Genomic DNA, 21,281 nt, shown 5'->3' with positions numbered 1-21,281 from the left:
ATGTGATGAGGAATATTTTTCTCTGAGAGGAAGAACAGGTGGGGGGATGTAACAAACCAGAAGCCAAGGCCCAAAATGCACCTAAGATCTCAAAGTTAGGAGAGTTTGTGGGAGAATAAAAGGGCATCTATAGCATACCAGAAGTCATGCCTTTGCTTTTGCATGACAGTATTTAAACAGGTTTTCAGACCTCCTTTCTAGGAGTCTGTTTTAGGACTGATTAATGTGCTTCTTTCAACATGGCCCTTGACTGCCTTGTATTAAAGGGAATGATAAGTGACTTTTAGAAAAACACAAATGCATCCCAATGTAGTATAACACCTACCCCACAGCTCAGCAATGGCTAACACCACTGTGGTGTCAGGCAACCCTATTTTCTGGTAATTACATGCCCTTAACACCAGGTTTGGGATGTCTTTGCAGAGATCCTGTTTCCCAGCCACCAGCCCAAGTGCAGGAATGCTTACTGCAATCCCCTTTGTATTGCTCTACTGTTAAACAGCCAAAGACATTACTCTACAGTTTTCTCTCTGTTTTAATTCACTGTAGCTTTGGTCTCTTAATGGATTTTGGATAGATAACACTGAGCAAAGCACAGTGCTTTGAGCTTAATTTTCAAGTCCAACAATTAACACAAACATTACCCTTCCCTTGGACCTATTACCATGCCACAAATGTTTTGAAATACAGGCTAGAGCCACAACAAACACATTTCTCCAAAGCCTACAGGATGAGACAAGAGTGTATGACTGAACATTTAATTTAGCCTGCAGACAGCTTTCCTGTGTTTGTTTATGCCAAAATTAAGTCTAAATAGCTCCATAAACCAAGCAAGAGTTATTGCAATTCTACAGATGAGATGTGCACAGAAGCAATGAGAAGTGACTCTTAATTTGAGTGCTCAGATTACCAAGCAAAAGTATCAGATTTAATGCCCTTCCATGCACGAAAGCTGTCTGCATACTTGCACATAAACAAGTTGGGAAACTTCCCTTGGCTGGCAGAAGAAGTTAACTTAGGATAAAGCCCAACAGAAACAAAACAACTAAAAGGGAAGCAGCCCAGCTCTTAATGGCAAAAGCAAAATAAACATGTATTGTTACATCTTAATACAACCACATCTGCCTTTTGCTATGTGGATCCTGCCTGCTTTCATAACCCAACACTTACTTAAAACACTACACTGTAACACAGAAATGTTAAATAACACTCCCCACTTTTCTTAGTGGAAAAAACCTTTTAGCAATGGATAAATGAAGGCATTGGAGCACCCTCTGGTGGCAAGCTGGAAACAGCTTTGGCACGAGCAGCTGCAATGGATCCTTTTAACTGGCTGAAAATTTAACAGTTTAAACTGAGTCCTCACCTGGGTACTGGGAGCCCAGCTGGGCATTATTCCAGAGCACCTAGGAGCAGTTCCAGGCTTTGCCACCGAAATGAGAAAAAAGGTGTTTTACTTAGCAGAAATGCTGAGATGGCACACAGGAAAGTCCCTGTGCTGCTGCTGCCATAGTGCAAGCCTGTGTGTGCATGGAGAGACACGTGAACCAGAGTCTCATTCAAATCTAGCTCGACCCTTTGACAACAAAGTAGATATTCAAAATAAGAATATTCAAAATAAGCAAAATTCAAAATAAGAATTTGAATTTCTACAGAAGACTACAGCCAACCTCAGCTTTCACAAACATAAGCCCTGTGGTCTATTTCAACTATTCAAGAAAGCACATCTGTATTTCTAACTAAGTGCAAGAATTACCACACAAACAATGGGTCTGATTTAGAGGACAGTGCCTTCTTTATCTACATTTTAACCCTAAAGAACTCAAATATATTTATTTATGATGACCTAAAAGTGAAAACATGTCCCAACAAAGTGGATGTAACAAGAGTTCAACCTACTGGACTACTGTCTCACAGGAGCTATGGCAGGCCAGGCCACTCCAACCATCATTTCAGCACCTACTGAGTTAGGAAATCAATCCTAAGGCATCTAATGCAACTCTAGAAAACAAAAAAAAATATGAAAAATGGGCTTGTTGTCCTTTCATAGTTCATATCAGACTCAAATTTACTAGTTTAGTAAAAAAAAATAAAAATAAAATTCTAGTTTCTTCTAACATGAAAAATCAGTTCCTCCCCCACATTTATGTTGCAAACCTTATATCTACAGGCTTAAGATCCTGAATTTAAAAAACAGACTAAATATAACTTGAAACACTAGCACTACAAAACACTACACCATTTTCCTATTTATTCTAAAGATCTTCTGTAGATAAAGCCTTTTTAATCTCATAAAGTACCTCTGCTTTCTCTGTTTACTCCAACATAAATCAGAATTATGTAAACCTAACAAACATAACCCCGAACAATGAGCTTACAATTGATGACTAGTGAGAAAGTATTTTGCTGTGCTTCACTGAGTAATTGGGCCAGAGCACAGGTTTCACAGTGGTATTGATCACACAGGCTTTGTTCATCCATCCCCAAGCTTAGACATCTCCCCGCCTCAGAAAGAGATGCCAAAACCTCCCCAAACCCTACTCATCTTCCAAGGCAAGAGAGGAGAGCACAGGAACTCTCTGGGGCCTGCAGAGAGCTGGCTCTCACTATTTTATTTTTTATTTATATTTCCATGCCACAAATAAAAGCTCATCAGGCTTACTTAATCCCCATTCAAGTCAGTGATCAAGCTGCCACTGTGAGAGCAACTTTACCAAGACTCTGCTTATTAAAATCAACAATATTCCAAAGAGCACACAAAGGACACTCAGCAATTTACAGCTCAAGTTTTAAAAACTTGCTATTTTAACTTTATATCTAGGAACCGAGCCTGAGAGCTGCCACCTATTAGACCCAATTTTTTAATTTGTCAGTTTATACAGGAAAGAACTTAATTTACAAGAGAAAACAAACCACAAATCAGCTCTCAGACAATGGATGCTGTTTCTTTATCACTTGTAGCAAAGAGAATGGTAAACACAGAAAAAGCCTTACAATTCCAACTTGTATTTTAAGAAAAAACTGCATTAAACACAAGTGTTAAGTCCATGTTCATGCAAACCAGCTCAGGCCTCTATAACCTTGAGTTCTGCTGCAACCAGTGACCAAATGGGGGAAGGAAGTTATGTCACTATTCAAAACATTGTCAGGGTTTTTCAGATTTCCTAGAGCGCATTTCCTTCTTCCTAGATGACCCAATTTGTATCAATTTTAAAAAGATTTGCATAAACAGGCTTTTTTACTGCTAAACAGTCACTACACTTTCAATAATTGGTCAGTTTTGACAGATTGCTGGGTGGGAAGTAACACTTGAAAATTTTTTTTTTTTTTAAAACCCTTCAAGGCTAATCTAAATAATCATTCCAGTTTCCTTCCATTATTAAGTAATTTTCTGAAATACCATTATAGCTGTACCTTCCCACTACATCTGCTCTTGGCTTTCCTAAGCAACAACACAAAATTGATATTCTCATCAGTCATGCAGCCTCCCACGGGTTTTTGAATAGCAGCAGTAAAACTGAACAGTCTTGTTAACTCTGTGACACTGCTGGTTAGCAAAACCAATCCTGAGCAGCAAAGGCTTGGAAATAATCTTGAGAAACTGAGCTGACCTTGCAAGCTAAGGAAGGCCCCATTATCATTAATTTACACTCCAGCTTGGATTTAAGGGTTATCTTCACAATCCAGGGGGGAAATTGGACTGTACAAATAGTTTGGGGTTTTGTCTAGAAAACAGATCTGTGCTCTGTAAACACCTTTTAGATCTCAGGGTCTTAGGGTTAATGTTAACTTAAGGTTAATGTAGGAGGTAACACCAATCTACTTGGATATGACAATATTTAAACCAGTTCCTACCCCAGGCCATGTTGGAGTGTACACAGTTTTGTGATGGGGAAATGTCTCTTCACTTTGCAATTCCTGTAGGATTTGGTGTGTTCACTGAGGCACACTACCCTCTGCAGTTAACTTTTTGAAAAAATATGAGCCTAGCTGAAAACATAATCTGAAAAATGGGAACACTTCATGATCTATGCTACATGCTCCAAAATGTATAATAGTCATATAATTGAACCAATATTCACACAACTTCTTTCAACTAGAAGCAAGCCTGAAACCTGTTTCAAAATTAGCTATGGTGCTGATCCTAGCTGAGATGACAACAAATAGGAATAGCCAAGACATACTTGAAGCTTTGCTGTTGGGACTATCATTAGAGAAACAAGGAGAAATGGACATGGAGGTGCACAGGGTCACAAATCCAGAATGTTCTCATCCTCTTATTCTATATGAATTATAGAATTATATTTGACCCAAAAGCAGCAGGAGATGGTTCCTATGCCTTTGCCATATATAGCTTATAACAAGAAGAAGCTACTTCCATTTCACTTCAATAGTAAATAATAAAACCAAGAAAACACCAAACAAGCCAGGAAAGAGACCAAAATCCAACCCAGCAGCATTTTACATTAAAAGATGAGGCATGCTGTCCTATAGGAAAATGAGTGTTCCTTTACTTAAGACCTATTTCTCTTACATAATTGTAGTCCAAATTCTTGCATCTCTATTGTCACAGAAAACTTTCAAATTAATGTAAGAGAAGCTCCAGGTTTATTAATACACATAGATTTTTAATTGAAGTACCTTGTTAGTACTAAGATTCTAAGGACAATGTTTGGCTATCAAGTAGAGAGGAGGGGAACTTCTTGAAAAATATTTAACTGAGCTCTAAAGAGCACCAGAAGATTGAAATAAAAGTAATTGAATTTTTAGTAAAGCATTTCTGTATATCTTGGTCTCCCCCTCAAAAAAGGCAAAGTTATTATAGATTTTTTTTAATTCCTCTGCTGAATTAGCTGGTACTGAAAGCCACCTATTAAAAAGTTAATTTATACCCAGCTGCAGACAAGCAATCACACAGGGAGATGCACGTCTCTATAGAGAGCCCACAAAGCACAGGCAACTTCCTAAGCAGATATGGGTAATATACCCAAGCTTTGTTGTTGTGGTTTGCAGTGTTACCAACAGGAAGCCCCAATGGTTTTGTAAGTGTCACTTACTCCAGAGAGAATTATCTCTATGGGTAATACCAAGATAAGCCTTTAAAATAAAGTATTTAGTAACCACAAAGCCAGAGAAATGTGAAGGATGATGCAGTAAAGTGAGCAAACCACGACCTCAGACCCAGCAAGTCAATGCTCTTACCCCTCAGCACAAGCTTTTCTTTCCTGCTGTGTGCAGGGAAAGAGGGTGCTAGTGGCCCCAACAAGTATGAGAAGTATTTCTTTACCAGTAAATACTGTTCTGGAGGCTGTTAAGAAGGAAACTCTATGTCTACGTTGCAGATTCACCTGCAAAGCCAGTCCTGGGGCCATTTGCACTGCAAGCCTTCTGTCACTGCAATTACAGGCTGTTGAAAGCACTGCTAACAGTTTGGGGATTGGGAGATCAGGCCAGGAACAGGATGTACCTGAGGCTTTGGTCAGTGGCCATCCACCCACCCCTTTCTGAAATGCAACCAGGTGAAAACCTGGTCAAGTCACCACACAAAACCCAGCTGTATCACTTTAACAACTTCCAGTGCATCCCTACTGGAGTAAATAGAAACTGCTGTTTCTTGGTTTGTACTAGTTGGATTTTGATAGTTTCTTACGACTGTAAATTAGTCAGCTGTCAGCAATACTTAGAAGGCAGTTTATGGATAGTAAGTATCCTGGAAACATTAAGTTGTGACAACTAAGAGAAATGAGCTAGAATAAATCATGCTAACGTTTTAGCTATAAAACAAAGATCTACAAAGTACAGTTTGACTTCAGCAAGGACTGGCCTGCTTGAGGAGCAAACAAACATGATATATGCTGAAGTGGGTCACAGAGCAGGTCACTCCTCCTGAACACCAGAGAAAACATGATTTCAGGCTTACTGTCCCAGAATCTGTAATCAGTACCAGCCATAAAATGTTTCTGAAGCCAACCCTGCTAGAGCATCTCCAGGAGATAGCCCAACTCTCCCCACTACAATTATGTGAGCTGGCAATCCCACTGGATTAAAAAAGGTTTAAGCCACTTGTAACAATTTGCTTGTGAGTCCATGCTCATTTCCCACCAATTTGTTCACTTGGCCATGTCCTTAATTAAAAAAAAATTCCCACAAATTTTTTTCTTTTCAAAACACTGTGCTTGCAAGCAATAGCAAGTTTGTGAAATATTGCTAGAACAACTTGTACCACACCATCTGCTACATGGGGAGAACTGAGAAGTTGGAGATATGTCTGGGCTTTGAAATTTGATTTCTAAGTTGATTCTGAGTAAAACCTTTTGAAGTAACTTCATTTCAGTCTCACCTTCTTCAGACTGTGTTCCCTGTCTATGTGAAAAGAATTAGATCAGTAGTTAGTATTATACTGTCCCTTCCATCCAGCTGGTAGTCTCCTCTCATTTACAAAATTCATTATGCAAAAATTTCACCTTAACACAAGGTATAAAAATCAATATTTAATGCAATGGAAGCGCAGGAATAATTTAGATATCATGGAGAAGGATGCAATAGAGAATATCCTATAAATTCGTGTTCTACAAGGGATATGCCTCTAGACACTCAGCTGAACTATCCTTTATCCCCCAAATAATTAGTTAAGAGTTATTTATACATTAGTGGTCCCACAAGATTTCTGATTTACAGCACAAAAAGCCAGGCACTGAATACAGTGATTATATTCCATCTGCAAGGGGCATTTACTGACAGGAAAGTCTGTGGGCAAGTAGCTCTGGCCTGAGCTTGCTGCATTTCACTGGGACGAAAAAATAAAGAACATTTTAGGCAGCCCACAAAGTGCAGTTGTTAAACTGACCCTATTTTCTCTCCTTCTTTCCATTTTCCTGTATCCAGCCCTTCAGTTTCACTGAATTTCAAAGGGACAGTGTTATTTATGCTTCTTCCTATTTTAGAATGTTTTTATCATGTGTCAGAGCACTCTGACTGCCTTAGGGGAGCTTTAATGATAATTTTATTTTTAAAAGTATAGGCTTATCTAGTCTGACCTTGATGCACATAGTAAAAGGTTGCTAAACCCCTCCTCTAGAAAACAAAACAGGGAACAAATGTCCTGTGCCTGCTGGATCAAAAGCTCAAGTGTGGCAGAGCCTTCCACTACCCCAAAATATATCACCAAGGCAACAGCAGCAGTATTGCAAGCAGGTATTGCAAAGGCTTCCCAGTCAGGATTTAAATAATCTGATTTTCCTGCAGTATGTGCTCTACAACACTCAGCAAGTCTTTTTGGAGATGAAAAGCATGCTAACACCATTCCAAAGAGTATCTTGGTACTTGGTAGGCTGTTATCAGTGCTCTTCTGAAAGAAAATTATGAGTGTCACTGTTCAAAGGTCACATGAGGAGCCAAGCAGAGTTGGAAGTTGTTGGTTGTTGTTGCTTGTGCCCCTTTCCTCAAACAAATTTCCGAAAGGATAAGGAGATAACCCACTTCACTCCTCTCTCCCCTGTTCCTGCCCTGGAAGGGAAAGCTCATCCTGTAATGGCACCAAGTTCTTCTTGTCCTTTCTCGTTGCACTGATCTGTAACAATCTGATTGTAACTGCTGTTCACTGCAGCTCTTCCCTCCCGAGCTGTTGTCCCTGTGGTACTCCTGAATTCCAATGGAGCACGTGTGGGAACACCAGTGTTTGAACTATCCTCGTGTTTACACTCATCCTTCCTACTACACTAACAGCAACCAACGTGCTTATGATCCACAGCCTGCTTTTATAAGTCACTGCCAACATGCCAGGAATGAGATTTCCATTATTATCTTCTTGCATCCTGGGGAACTCTGCTCCATAACTAATGGAAACACACAACTGTATTGGCTTGCTTAGGACTTTTCTGCTCCATGTCACACACAGAACTCAATACCACAGTGAAAGCCCCAGCAGTCTAGGCATCAGTTCTCACAATGGAATAGTGGGGTGCCCTTGCTCTTTCCATAAAACAGAAAACATCTTCAAATTCTTTGCTCCAAAAGTACATCTGAAGTAGGTAGTGCCTGTAGTGCCTCCCCTGTAGAGCTTCTGCCACACAGACTGTAACCCAGCAAATAATCATGGGACAAACAGCTCTACTCAATCTCTTGATTTTCAAGGACATCTATGGTACAAGTTAGCTGGGTAAAAATGTTTGTCTCAGATTTCCAGCAGCTTAGTGAAAAGGGTTTTATATTTCATCGATTTGACTCAAACTGCTCCTCAAAACCCTGTAGCAAAACGGGTCTGAGGCTGAAAACATTGTTTATTTCCACCCTTTCCATAATCCAGAAGAAGCAACCCCTTAAAATGAACCTTGGCAGGAGTACTCAGCAAGGTTTGCTGCTGGCACAATGTGGTAGGAAAGCTGCCAACACGAGGTAAGGATTTATAAACAGGTTGTCTTCTTCACATCCACAACTGCACCAAGCAAAGCCAATGAAGGGAGATAATCCAGCCCCATCCTGTGACTGCCTGGTTTAGCCACTGGTCCAAGGGTGCCAACCCACAATCCTGTGCTTTTGCCATTTGTGAATACATGTCCCAGAAACAGGATGGAAGATCAAGTTCAGAAAGAAATCACTAGAAAAGAAGAATCTGGATCAAGTAATAACAACAGCAACCAGAGCATCTCAGCAGCAGAAGCATATGACTCACTTAAAGAAAACCTGGCTTGCTGCTGGCTAAGTAAAACAAGAGAGCAAGGTCATTAAATGAAAAAATAAAAATACAAGTTGATGGTAAAAAATCCCCTTGGACAAGGAGCCAGGATCACAGGAAAGAGTTTCTCTGACAAAGGAAGTGAACTCCAGATTCAGGAACACTACATACATTTTAGTTTTTGCCCAAGACAAGTATTTAAAAATGCACCCAACTTTTACCAGCATTTGCTACAGATTATTAAAACTGACTTGTTAACTCATTCCTAGCAAAATGTGAATGGAATCAGGGAACAATTTAACACAGCTGAGGCATTCACAAAGATGGAAGAAGAGTTTGAAGTCTGCTTTGAAACTCTCTAAGCCTGGCTTGCCAAAAAGTCCCACCCCTTCTACATAGTGTAACAGAATAAAAAGATGTATCTTGTTTTTAAGACACACCTTCCTTTACAGTCTGCAAAGAAAATAGCAGAAAGAATCCTAAGTAAAGACCCTAAGTAAAGTTACATCCATTACCTTACCACTGAAGCAGATAACCTAAGCAATATAAATAGTAGAGAAATTATTTTGAAAGACACCACCACTCTTATCTCAGAGCAATGTTCTTTTTATGTGGCACTGAGCAGTTTTATTCAGTGCATTGGCCTTCCAGACTCATTCTTGTTTCTCATTCTATCAAAGACAGAGCAGAAGGGCTGGCAGAGCACATCATTTGCCTTCTTGGTGTGCATGCATGCTTCAAAAAGCTTTTCCTCCCCATTTCCCTGCCACTACATGTAAATAATTCTCCCTACCATCCAGCCTTGAAATTTAGTAGGGTGTGGGGAGGAGCTAGAAGGATTTGTTCAGGATGCTGATCTAAATTACTACCAAAACATTCAGCAATAATGAAAAGCTCTTCAGTCAGTGTCAATGGTGTTATTGGGAAGTCACGGCACATCCCCACACACTGTACTGCCCTTCCCACAAACATCCCTTCTGTCCTTGCCTCGTAAGAGCATGAACCAAAGAGTCATCTTGGTACCAAAGCATGAAAAGACAGTTTGACATTAGCATGAGTGTACACAGCAGTCTCTACAGCATTCTTGCCCTGCTACTAGACTTAGACACACCCCACTGAAAGAAGTGGGTTATGTGCATAACTTCTGAGATGTCCTGAACACTGTGTGTAAGTGTGCTGTCTATGAGAGGAATGTTTTAGCCAAAGTGCCTTTTAAGGTACTTCTAAGGTACAAAGAGTAAAATGTGAAGTTGCAATAAAATAACAACTCTTAGTTTAACTGTGGGTCAGGCACTCGGTAAACATGTTCTGTTTTAGTTTTAAAGCTGATACTGCTCCCTGAACTCAAAAGCTGTGATAACACTGAGATTTTCAAGAACCAGATTTAGAGCTGTGCTCTTGCTTTGATAGATACTTTGACAGATACATGTCAGCAGTCACAGAAGATGATATTTACTTTCAGACTGCTGGCTGCACGTTCCTTAATCTTTTTGCCTGAGCTCATTCTATTGAGCAAAAGAAAATGTGTATTGTCAGAAGCAGCCTTGCTTTATAAACACTGACAACTCTCTCTCCACTTAAAACCAGCCAGCCAAGCTCTTCAGAGCTGATCCAGATCTTTAGGATTTGAGATGCATCCACACATCTACTATCAACATGCTTGTCAAAGCAGATAGGTTTCAGATGATCTTACTTTCCAAAACTTGGCAACATCTTAACATATGCAAAAGTAAGTATTAAAAAAAAAAAAAAAAAAAAAAAAAAAGGAACATGGTTACTAGGGGAGATTTGACGTTGTGTGGGTCCTTCTAAGAGAGGTTACAGAAACATGTACATGAAACATTTCCGGTCTCGGTTTACAGCAATAATAGAAGTGGACAGGCAAAAACTTCAACCAAGAATCAGATGGCAGCTAAAATACCCCAGTCAAAACGAAACTGTTGGCTCCATCAGGAGCTATACAGTCTCACAGATCTACAACAGCAAGTCACAAACGCCTAGGCAAACAGTCGGACAAGGCACATGTTACCTTTACCTTTGTAAACAAAAGCACAGCTCGGAACCGCAGCGGTGACAGCGACCGAGCCCCGCAAGCCCCGATCCCCGGCGGTGCCACCCGCTCCCGCCGCGGCTGGCGGGCAGTCCCGATCCCCAGCTCCAGCGGGTGAGGGGGGAAGCTCCTCCGAAGGCGAGCATCCCCGGGACGTGGCGGCCGGGGCGAGCATCCCCCGGGACGTGGTGGCCCCGCTCCCCCCGCTGCCTCTCCCCTCCCCCAGTAAACCCACCACAACAAAAGAGGGAGGGGAGGAAGGCCGATCGCCCCTTTCCCCCTGGCCCCGGCCGCTCACCGTGCTGGGTGAAGACGTTGAATCCTCCCTCTGCGGAGCGCCCGGCCGCCTCCCGCCGGCGGCCCGCCGGCCTGGCCGCGCTGCTGCCCCGCAGTCCCCGCGGCTGCTGCTGCTGCGGCGGCGGCTGGTGCTGGAGCCCCGCGCCCGGCTCCCCGACGCGGCCCACCTGCTGCCCCATGGCGGGCCGCGCTCACATCCCGCCGCTCCCACCGCTCCTGGCCCGGCAGGCACGTCCCGGTCTTGCCGCGGCCGGTGCCGGCGGCTCCCGCGGAGCTCCGGGCTGCGGCTCACGGGCTCGCCCCCGCAGCCCCCGCCGCCATCTTAAACCACAGAGCGCCGGCAGAGCGGGGACGGAGCGGCTCCCGCAGCCGCCTCCGGTCCGCCCAGGGAGGGGAGGGAGCGGGGGAGGGAGGAAGGGAGGCTGGGATAGAGGGAGGGAGGGCGGCCGGCCGCCCCCCCTCCAGCCCACACCGCTCCGCCGCGGCACGCAGAATCGCAGAACTGTTTGGGTTGGAAAGGACCTCTGTGGACCACCCAAGCCCAAGGCAGGGTCACCTGGAGCAGGTGAAAGGAACGCGTCCAGGCGGGTTTTGAATTTCTCCAGAGAGGGAGACTCCACGCCCTCCCTGGGTAGCCTGTTCCGGGGCTCTGCCACCCTGAGCGTAAAGGAGTTCTTACTCATGCTGAGGTGGAATTTCTTGTGCTTTAGTTTATGGCCATTGGTCCTTCTCCTGTCTCTGGGCACCACTGAAAAGTCTGGTCCCATCCTCTTGGCAATGCCATAGGCAGGCACGTCAGTGGGGACGGGCACACGGGGGAATGACACGGAATGGGCTGAGGAGTAAAAGCCCACCCGGGAGACTTTCCAGATCACACCCAGGAGAGGGCTCCCATCTTGAGCGGCAGCCCGGGAGAATCGCAGAATCTCCTGAGTTGGAAGGGACCCATCAAGTCCATCTCTCAGCACAGGACAGCCCCAAGAACCCCACTGTGTGCCTGGTACTGTCATCCAAATACTTCTCAAACTCTGTCAAGCGATGGCTGTGGCCATGGCCTCAAGGCTGCCCCAGACCAAGCAACGCTCTCCCTGTAGGCTGCAGCAAGGCTGGTTTGCCTACCCTGAACAGGCATGAGGATAAAGCCAGGGTCTCATGCCCAGCTGCAGAAGGGAGCAGCAGTGGGCTTGTCCTAAGCTGTGCACAAGCAGGTTGTAGCCAGGTGAGGGTCAGCCTCTTCTCCCCAGCAACCAGGGACAGGGCAAGAAGACATGGTCTTAAAGCTGTGCCAGGGAAAGGTCATTAGGATGAATGTCCAGGTTGGACATTAGGACAAATTTCTTCACAGAAAGGATAATGAGACACTGGAACAGACTGCCCAGGGAGGTGGTGAAGTCACCATCTGGAGGTGTTTATGGAAAGACTGGATGGGACACTCACTGCTCACTGGTAGACATGGTAGTGTCAGGTCATAGGTTGAAACTGATGATCTCAGGGGTCTTTTCCCACCTAATTGATTCTGTGATCTCCATGGATTATCAGGCTCCAGGTTAATTCCTTGGGCTCCCGCCAGGATCTGTTGTCCTGGCCAAGGGCATGGAGGAGGAGGAAAGCACTGCTGTGTGAATAACACCAGGAGTGGTTGGTTGCAGCGTCTTGTTGTTGCATGGTTGAACATACACTCAATCCTGTAACTAATTAGTAAATCAACTTCTTTCACCTTTTGTAGTATTAGCATATAAGGTGCTCCGATTCAAAGCAGAAGGCAGGAAGTTTTGTCCCAAAACATAATGGTGCTTGTCACAGTTTAGAGGACCTGGGCAGTTGGAAGCATTTCTGTCTCCATGCTAGCAACTATTTCAGCAATGTCTTGGTAATGTTGCTTCATCCTGGATGAGCCACAGTGCTGTTGCCCTCAGATGCCTTTACCACTGAGAACTGATGTGACAGTGACAAATTGGCTGGTGACACTCAGAGCCAACCAGCTTCCAACCTCTGTGTCACTGTCCTGGGGGGGGAAGGTGAGGAGACATTCCTCTCAGAGCTTTGTGAAAGCCAGCTTTCAGTGACTGGAATTCTTAGCTCATGTTCTACCTTCCCAGGGTCACAAGGTGCTGTCTGTACTGGTGCATGTACTCAAACTGAGCCCTGCTGCAATAATAATTCTGCCTAAAATAGGGGTGGCTCATCCCATTGGACTGATGTGTACTCTGACACAGGCTGGATGGAGTAAATGGGAATGAGGAGCACATGGAGCCAGAAATGCCTTAACTCACTAAATTAATGGACTAAGAACATTTGGGAGATCAGGAATTAGAAACAGACCTGCTAATAACACACAACAAAACAGTTCTTAAAATAGTGCTGGGAACATGCAGGGTGCAGCATGGGGTACATGATGCCAAGTCCGGGACCTTGTACAGACATGGTTATGTGGGTATGAGCAGAGGATGTTCCTGCAGAATGGACAGTCTCAGGCAGAACCAGCCCATGGTAAAATCTGCAGTGGAGCTATTTCCTGGTCGCGTTCCAGCTAGAATTTGTGGGATTTGGCATTTATAAATGGTTTGCCTTGTAAACAAAATATTTGTTCTCTGGAGACTGTAGAGACAACAAACACAGAACTCCCTAGTGCCATTTGCAGTTGCCACGAAGCATAGAGCCACTCTTTAAAACTCAACAGAAATACTGTTTTTCTTTCCTAATGCTTTTTACTTGCTGATCATGAAGAACTATCCACAGGAAGGCTATTAGTATTTTAAAAGAAGATACAAGTGTCAAGAGACTGTTATATGCAAGTGCACCAAAGAGAATTGGACTTAAACATTGTTCTTATTCCTCAGATCTCATGGTGCCTCCCATTTTCTCTCCCAGCACCTTCTGCACATAGAACAGCTCACTGTGGGTTACATTAATATCCTACTGCAGGAAACTTCTCTGACACACAAAACCATCTTTTCTTGGGATGGGGTCAGGCAGGGGCTTTCTAAGAAGACCTGTTGCAAGAGGAAGAGGGCAGCAGCATGGGTTTTTTGCTGTTGTATAATAGTTTTTAAGGAGCATGCTGTACCCTGTTAAAAAAGCAAACCCAGAGCCCCAGCCATTGCTTGGTGTGTTCTAAACAAGCCAGACCCTCAGACCGTGCCCCACTTGGTCCTCTCAGCAACATCATTTTTGTGATGTCATATAAGCAGAGGATGCCCTGGTTGGCAACAGCTCTTCCAGTTCCTGCTAGAACAGCAATGGGGATATAAACAAGAAACCCCCCAAAGTGAAAAGGACTCTGTACTGCTGAGTTAGTGATGACACTGAGCCACACCGTTCCTTGTTGTTAAAATGGAGGCTAATAAGTATTTACTTCACAGAGTGTGATGGTTATTAACCATGCAGAAGTAAAGCCTGCACCAATGCTATCTGTTTTTATCAGCTGTGATGTTATGAGCCTCATGAAGTATCAGGAACAGGTTGTTTTTCAAGGGTAATTTCTTGTGAAGAGGTCTGGCACCATGTGTTAATGAGGCATCAGTTAATACTTACTGTCCTGGCGATTTTGAGTTTCCAGTCAATCTGCCATTTATGAGCTGTTCAAGTAAGGGATAAAAAGGACCAAGGCAGCACTGAGGTTACAGTCATGTGCCTGACAAGAAATGTGGCATTTCTAGAAACACTTCAGAACTGACTTTAAATATTAATGGCATATCAATTTCTTGAAGCTTCTTATAGGCGCTGGCAATGCATTTGCTCGCCATCCACAGTGTGCTCCAAAAATCACACACTCAAAAAATTGCTGGCTGAGCAGTCTTACATCATACTGTGCATGACAGTCTCACTGTCATCTGCCTGAAGTATAGGTTCAGTGCCAGAAGGAGCCTGTGGACAAATTGGAGACTCCTGAGCCTGAGTGTTGAGTTAACTGGGCAGTTTCTATTTGTAACTTAGGAAAAATTAACTAGCAGGATGCTGGTGGCAGCTTAAAAATTAATTCTAGCAGTAATCTTTGCTATTCTTCCAGATCACAAACCTGTATACCAAAGCTGTACAGAGAAGCAGATGTGTGTGAAATATTTGACTGGTATTTAGGATGCAGATATATTAGTTAAGGTATTTGCTAAGTGTGTAAACACAGAGGCCTGATTGAGGGATACCCGTGTACAGGATTTTTTGTGCCTTTATTGCAGTGCCAGAACAAGTGGAGCTCAGGACACTGCAGCTCCCCTGGGATGTCTGCAAGGCAATGGGTACTGCCACATTAGCCAGGGCAGTGCTGCTCTGTGTCCCTTTACCACTCCAGGCAGCACCTGCCTGATACCAGGCAGCCACCTGGCTTCTGGGATTCATCCACCATGGGGTTCTGGGGAAACATGGGGAAAGCTTTAAAACAAAAAAGAAAGGTTTAAGAATCTGATAAAGGCTCTGTGACACAAGGTTAGTTACTTTGCAGTAAATGTTTAAAGCTTGTAAGTGCTGAGCTGTATCAAAGGAGGATGTTGTTTCTTGGTGTAACATGTTCCAACGTTCACCCTTTCATCTCTGACTGACAGCTCTTAAAATGTCTGCACAGATGTGTCGTGGCACAATAGGTGGGGTTTCAGTGTTGTCTTAAAAGTTATTTTGAATCATTACTATGATTTAAATTAGAATTTATGTACAGTGCATGCAGGATAGCTTGGGGTACTCTCATGCCAGTTCAGTGAGAGTCTATGAAGATAAAAGCTTTCTGGGGAAGTAACAGTTTTTGCCAAACAGCACAGAAGGGTTCACATGCAGCCCTTGGCAGATGAAATTTCCTCTGTTGATAACTCTTTTTTTCTTCCACCATAGGTAAAAATAAAACTACACATACACACTCCCACAGATGTTGCATCCCACCACCCAAATCATCCACCTCCTCAAAGCAAGCAGCCTCTTGTTCTGTCTTTTCTGCTGCTTCAGCATTGCCCTCATTCAAACCACTCTTCTGACACTGCCACAAGTCTAAACATTGACACTGGCCAGGAGAGCCAGCAAAGAAAGAGCTCCATGCACGGGGGGGAAAGGGACTGGGCACACAGTGTTGTAGTGGAAAAGATGAGTGTGTAGAGACAGCCAGCTCACCACAGCATCTCAGGCATCCCCATTCTTCTTTTATTTGGCCCTGTGTTTTGGGGTTAGGTATGCTGGGTAACTAAGCACCCTCACGAATCAGAACTGTGTAGCTTGTGCTTGTATCTGTCAACTGTCAACAGCAGCACATTAACCATGCTGAGGTTTTGCAGGAGCTGTACCCATCAGGTATAACACATAACCTCGCACAGCCTCCAGCAGAGTGGAGCCAGAGGTGGGGAGAGGTGGAATTAAGGAGATTATAGGACTTCTTTGGTAATTTCTTTCCTGTCCACTATACTTTTCTAAGTACTACAGCTGCACCACCCTTCCCAAGCATCTGTTCCAGGCACCAAAGGCTGTAGAAGGGTATGCTAATAGGAACATTAAGAATGTTGTTTGTTTCTCTTTTCTGTGGAAAATGTTGCCTCTACCAAACAAAAATGATGACAAGTCTCTGCATCTGCAGGGAATTGCAAATTAGCACTAAGCTTGCACAATGATCACTGATAAAGTACATTTGCTGAGGTAATATGAGGTCCCTCAACAGTGCTGTTGATGATTCAGGCTTTTAGGCATTCAGCTGCAGGTGGGTCAATAGGAATGTTTTGCCACCAGAGTTCCAGTGTTGTCTTAATTTATGTTTAGGAGCCTAATTTTTATGATTCCTAATTTAAAATCTTAGTAGCTCATTGGAGGGGTTCTCTTGCTTTGCAGATGGAAGCTTTTCTTCATGTGTTTTCTGTTTCCTCTTGCTGAGAGGTTTGTATCCAGAGAGCTGACATTTAGTTAAGTGCTGGCAAATGCTTCAGAACACAATGCTGTGCTGTAGTTCCTCTACCAGCGCCTTGGAGAGCAGCCTTGTCCCAGTGTGGATTCCTCTGATGACTGCTGTGCTGTGTTGGGATTAGCATAACCTCTGTGATTGTCCAAAACAAAATAAAGATACATTAGAAACAAGACATGAAGCTAAAATAAGATGGAATTGGAATCATAAAGCCATTTAGGCCGGAAAAATCATTAGATTTCAGAATCAGCAGTGCTTCCTCTCCATGTTCTTTGCTTCTTGTTTCTCCCCTGATATCTCCTTCCCTTCCATCTTCCCCAGCACCTTCACTTCCCTTTTCTAAGTCATGCTGAAAAACACGTCTTCAGAAGATGCCTTTGTTACAATAATGAATCCCACAGTGACTACACTCCTAGTATTGTTTCCAGTTGTACACACTTCTGAATATAATCTTTGATCTCATAAGAAAGCCTGAGGATACAGCTTCTTGCAGGATTGCTGCTCTGTGTTACATGTTTAGGATGGCAGGGATCCAGCTTTGCTCTGGACCACTTGTGCCCTGGCCATGGATGGTGTCATGCTCTGTGCAATGTTCCTAAACAGTTAAATCACTTTGAAAGTCAGAGTTTATTCTAAAATATTGTTGTTGTTTCATTCCACAAAGTCTGGAGAGATTCTTCCTTGACAGGCTTTTTTACTTGATTATGCAAGAATTGTAAGTGCTTACTTTATCTTTCAAATGACACTGTGTTCCTTCCTCAAACAGTTATTAAATAGCCATGCTTTGCAGTTTCCAACTTCAATGTTAATCCTGTAAAAATGCATACTAGTGTAAAACTCTAAAAATAAAAGTTATAGTAACAATGGAAGCAGGAGAAAGCACCAGAGTTTTGTAAGATGTTTCTGTGAATGCATTTGTGTATGTGTGTACAGAATAGACTGGTACTCAAGAAAGCAGCATTTACATTTATAATCAAATCTCACTTAAATCTAAAACTTGTTCCTTCTGTTAAACATGCAAATATTTCCATTCTCTTTGCAAATTCTGCCTCTCTGCTCATTACCAAACCTTTCAGAAAAGACATAGGTCTAAAACTTCCTCTGATCAGGCTCTTAATGTGTTCTGTGTGGTCTTTATTTAGACTGTAAACTTGCTGAAATAGGAAATGTCTTATAAAAAAAACCAACTACACTGTCTCATTTCACATCCAAATTCTTCTCCCATACCAGCTGTGTGTGTTTGCCTAGCAGCAAGTCTCCTGTTAATGAATGACTTGTTCTCATTAGCTTGTCAGGCTCTATGTGTAGCTTGTAGCTCCCACTCATACAGAGCAGCACTCCTTCCATTGTAGCTTCTGGTAAATCAAACAATGGGATACACAAAGCCTTGTGTCTTTGAGTCTGACCTTTGTACTTGGAATCATTAACTACCACAGAATGCCAAAATAAAGTAACTAGCTGCTGGTTAAATATATTTAACATAAGCAGAGCCTTATGGACTGCCTGGTGTGGGGATTGTCACAGGCTTTACCATGGGCTGCTGCTTCTATACCTCCTTTAAAGGACGGGGAAATGAATTCTCTGATCGGCAGAGCTAAAGGTGTTGCACTCAGTGTATTTGTTTTGTGAAACTGAGGTCCACAGTAGATTCCTGACACCTCAGAGGTTTTCAAAATGAGGTCCTGAGCAGCCTCGTCTGACTTTGAAGCTGGCTGTGCTTTCAGCAGGAGACTGGACTAGTGATCGCTGCCAACTTAAATTCTTATTCCAAAAAAAGTTTCCTCCATTCCAGGCATTAATTAAGACTCTGTCCTCTAACTAGGCTGAACTTTTTACAAAAGCCATTGGAACTGATTATTTCTTAAACCTTCATCTCTCCATCCAATTTGCATAAAACTGGCCAAGAAGTTCAAAAGTTACTGGGAGAAAAAAAGACAGCTGGGGCAGAGAGACAGACGCCCTTCCTCATACACATAGGACAACTGTATAAGCCTTGTTCTGTTAAGAAAACCTTTCTACCCTTTATGTAAGTGCAGAAAACTTGTCAAGTGTGCATCTAATGAGGCCTGAAGTCATGCTACATACTCCCAGCTGCAGCCGACCTGAAATAATGCCTCCCCAGAGCCACCCGCACATCTCATGCAGCCGAGGCATTTACTGTGCAATCTGAACTATGCAGAGAAGTTGAGACATTCAGGAGCATCCCTAAAACCCCGGCATCGTCTTTCTGATGGCAGAGATTGCATGGTTGTGCTCACAGGAGCGTGTGTTTCAGTCTGCCTGGGGCCTCGCCCATCTCTGCCGGCAGACATGGGAGCGTGTCTGGTACCTCTCTGTCGTCCTCAACTTTCCCATAGCCGAGAGTGGCAGAGAGGGGAATTTGACCTCAGCGTGCTAGAGACCGCCTGGCTGTCTGCCTTTCCCTTTTTGTCTGCTCTTTCTGAGGATGTAGTCACACTACCAAATTACCTTGAGTCATCTGTCCTGGAAGTTTTTCCCATGGGTTGCCTGTGATAAAGTGTGAGTGTACTAGGAGCATTTTAATCTGTGCTGCAAGGGGATGCACTGGTGTGGTGTGAACCCACTATGTGCTTCTAAGATATCCATCTACCTGAGCCAACATCACAGCTGTGGGAGTCCAGAGTAGTTCTCTGGCTTCCCTGGGGGTCTCAAAACCCCCCTGGCGTGGGTCTCAAAGACCCCTGAGTGAGACCCTGGTGTCTCAGATGCTGAATTCAAACCCCTGGGGGAAATTACCAACACAGAGGGAATGGAAACAAGCCACCAAAATTAGTAAAGTGTAAATTAGGTTGTTAGAACGTAGATAAATAGACTTTTGGGAATGTTTATGATAAGGGACACGTGGCCAAGATGGAGAATTTGGGGTGTGGATACCTCTTCCTCCTTCCTCTCTGTGTCATCCATGCTGGGTGACATGCTGGCACTTTTAGATTGGATGAGGTCAGAGCTGGACTGTTTAACAAGACTGTATTGTATTGGAAAATTGTTATAAACATTTAGCACGTAATTTAGACTATATAAGATAAGCCCTGCCTTCAGCAGGCAGATTCCATCCTGGATGCTTGGCAGAGAAGACCGCTGTTAGCTGGGCAAAGAGTTCCTGAGACAAGAAACAATAAACAATCCTTGAAGCCTCTGAAAACTTTCTGCTGCAATCTCTTATCAGCAGCTTTGGGAAAACCCAGGATTTAAACCACCTGCATGTCCTCCTGAGGTGATCTCGGGTCTAAGGAGACACCTCGGGCAGTGACACATGCCTCCTCAGAATTTTTTCTGCAAGGGACCAGTTCCATAGTTTCAGTCCACACAGCTTGCTGATCAGCCAAGAGCCTCCTTTAGATGCCACAGCAGCAAATTATTCTGTTTCCCTTCCTCCCAGATTGCAGAGAATACGCCTATCTTCCTCTGCTTTTGATGGCTTTGGAAAACGTTACTTCTGTGTTCCTGGGAAAGAGCTTCAGAGCACTTCTATTTTCTGCCTCACAGGGAAGCAGAAACTGTGAAATTATCAGCATCCTCTGGTTGTGCGTTCCCTGGAGCTGTTATACTGTGCAGTCTGAAATAGACATCCGGCCCCAGGGAATTGCTAATGATGCATTCAGTCTCAGCATGGCACATGCTCATTCCTGGGGAGTTACTGAGTTAGCATTTATAGTTCTATTCTCTTCTTCTGAGTAGATGAAACCCTCTGATTTTCCCTAAGCACTGAGGTCTTGGGTGTTGGATTCTCTTCTCATGACAGCTTACTTGGAATGTCACCAGAAAGCTTTCAGCCTGCATCCTTCCTCCGAAAATCATAGACTTACAGTAGCATCATGCCACAGATTCTTCCATAACTTGGTGTCTGATCAGCAGGCAACAGGAAACTGAGGTCTTGCTAGACACAGTTGCAGAATAATAAACTAAAAACTTTTGTGCTGAAGATGGGTGATTGATATTGGGAGCACTGGAAGCCTTTTGCAGCTGGGGGAGTAAGCTCACAAATAGAAAGCAGAGTCAGCAGTCACTAAGAAAAGCACAAGTGGAAAAACTGTGGGGAGTGAGCACTGTTGAATGTTTTGATGGTGGTCCTAAGTGTGGGTCCCTACTGTAGAGAAACAGCAGATGGTAAAGGATGAAGTGAATTCACTCAAGGTTTACCTTGTTCTCTGGTTGCTTTGTCAATTTATGTTTCTTCAGCCACTTTTTGCAATGAGGGATTTTTTTGTGTGGGCAAGGTTGAACTAACAGGAACACTTTTACTATATTTCACATTAACTTGCTGGTGAAGACAAGACCTCTCTTGCATGACCTACATGCTTGAATTCAGAATCCCTCTCCTGGGCCTGTCATCTTCAGATTTAAATCCTTTAAACAAGCTCAAGTTTTCATCT

General features: G+C 43.5%; 1 protein-coding gene across 1 annotated transcript in view; it reads right to left on the bottom strand.

Moving 5' to 3' along the window:
- The window catches only part of ABL2 (ABL proto-oncogene 2, non-receptor tyrosine kinase), a 44,200-nt gene extending 32,845 nt beyond the window's left edge, over positions 1-11,355 (bottom strand). Inside the window, exon 1 of the mRNA XM_056497734.1 lies at positions 11,023-11,355. Within this exon, the coding sequence (XP_056353709.1) occupies positions 11,023-11,200 (178 nt within the window). The 5' untranslated portion in view covers positions 11,201-11,355. The remainder of the gene's footprint in view (positions 1-11,022) is intronic.
- Positions 11,356-21,281: the final 9,926 nt, after the last annotated feature.

This window comes from Oenanthe melanoleuca, chromosome 8 (assembly GCF_029582105.1).
Source record: "Oenanthe melanoleuca isolate GR-GAL-2019-014 chromosome 8, OMel1.0, whole genome shotgun sequence".
In the NCBI taxonomy this organism is placed as follows: domain Eukaryota; kingdom Metazoa; phylum Chordata; class Aves; order Passeriformes; family Muscicapidae; genus Oenanthe; species Oenanthe melanoleuca.
This window is presented reverse-complemented; position numbering and strand designations above follow the sequence as displayed.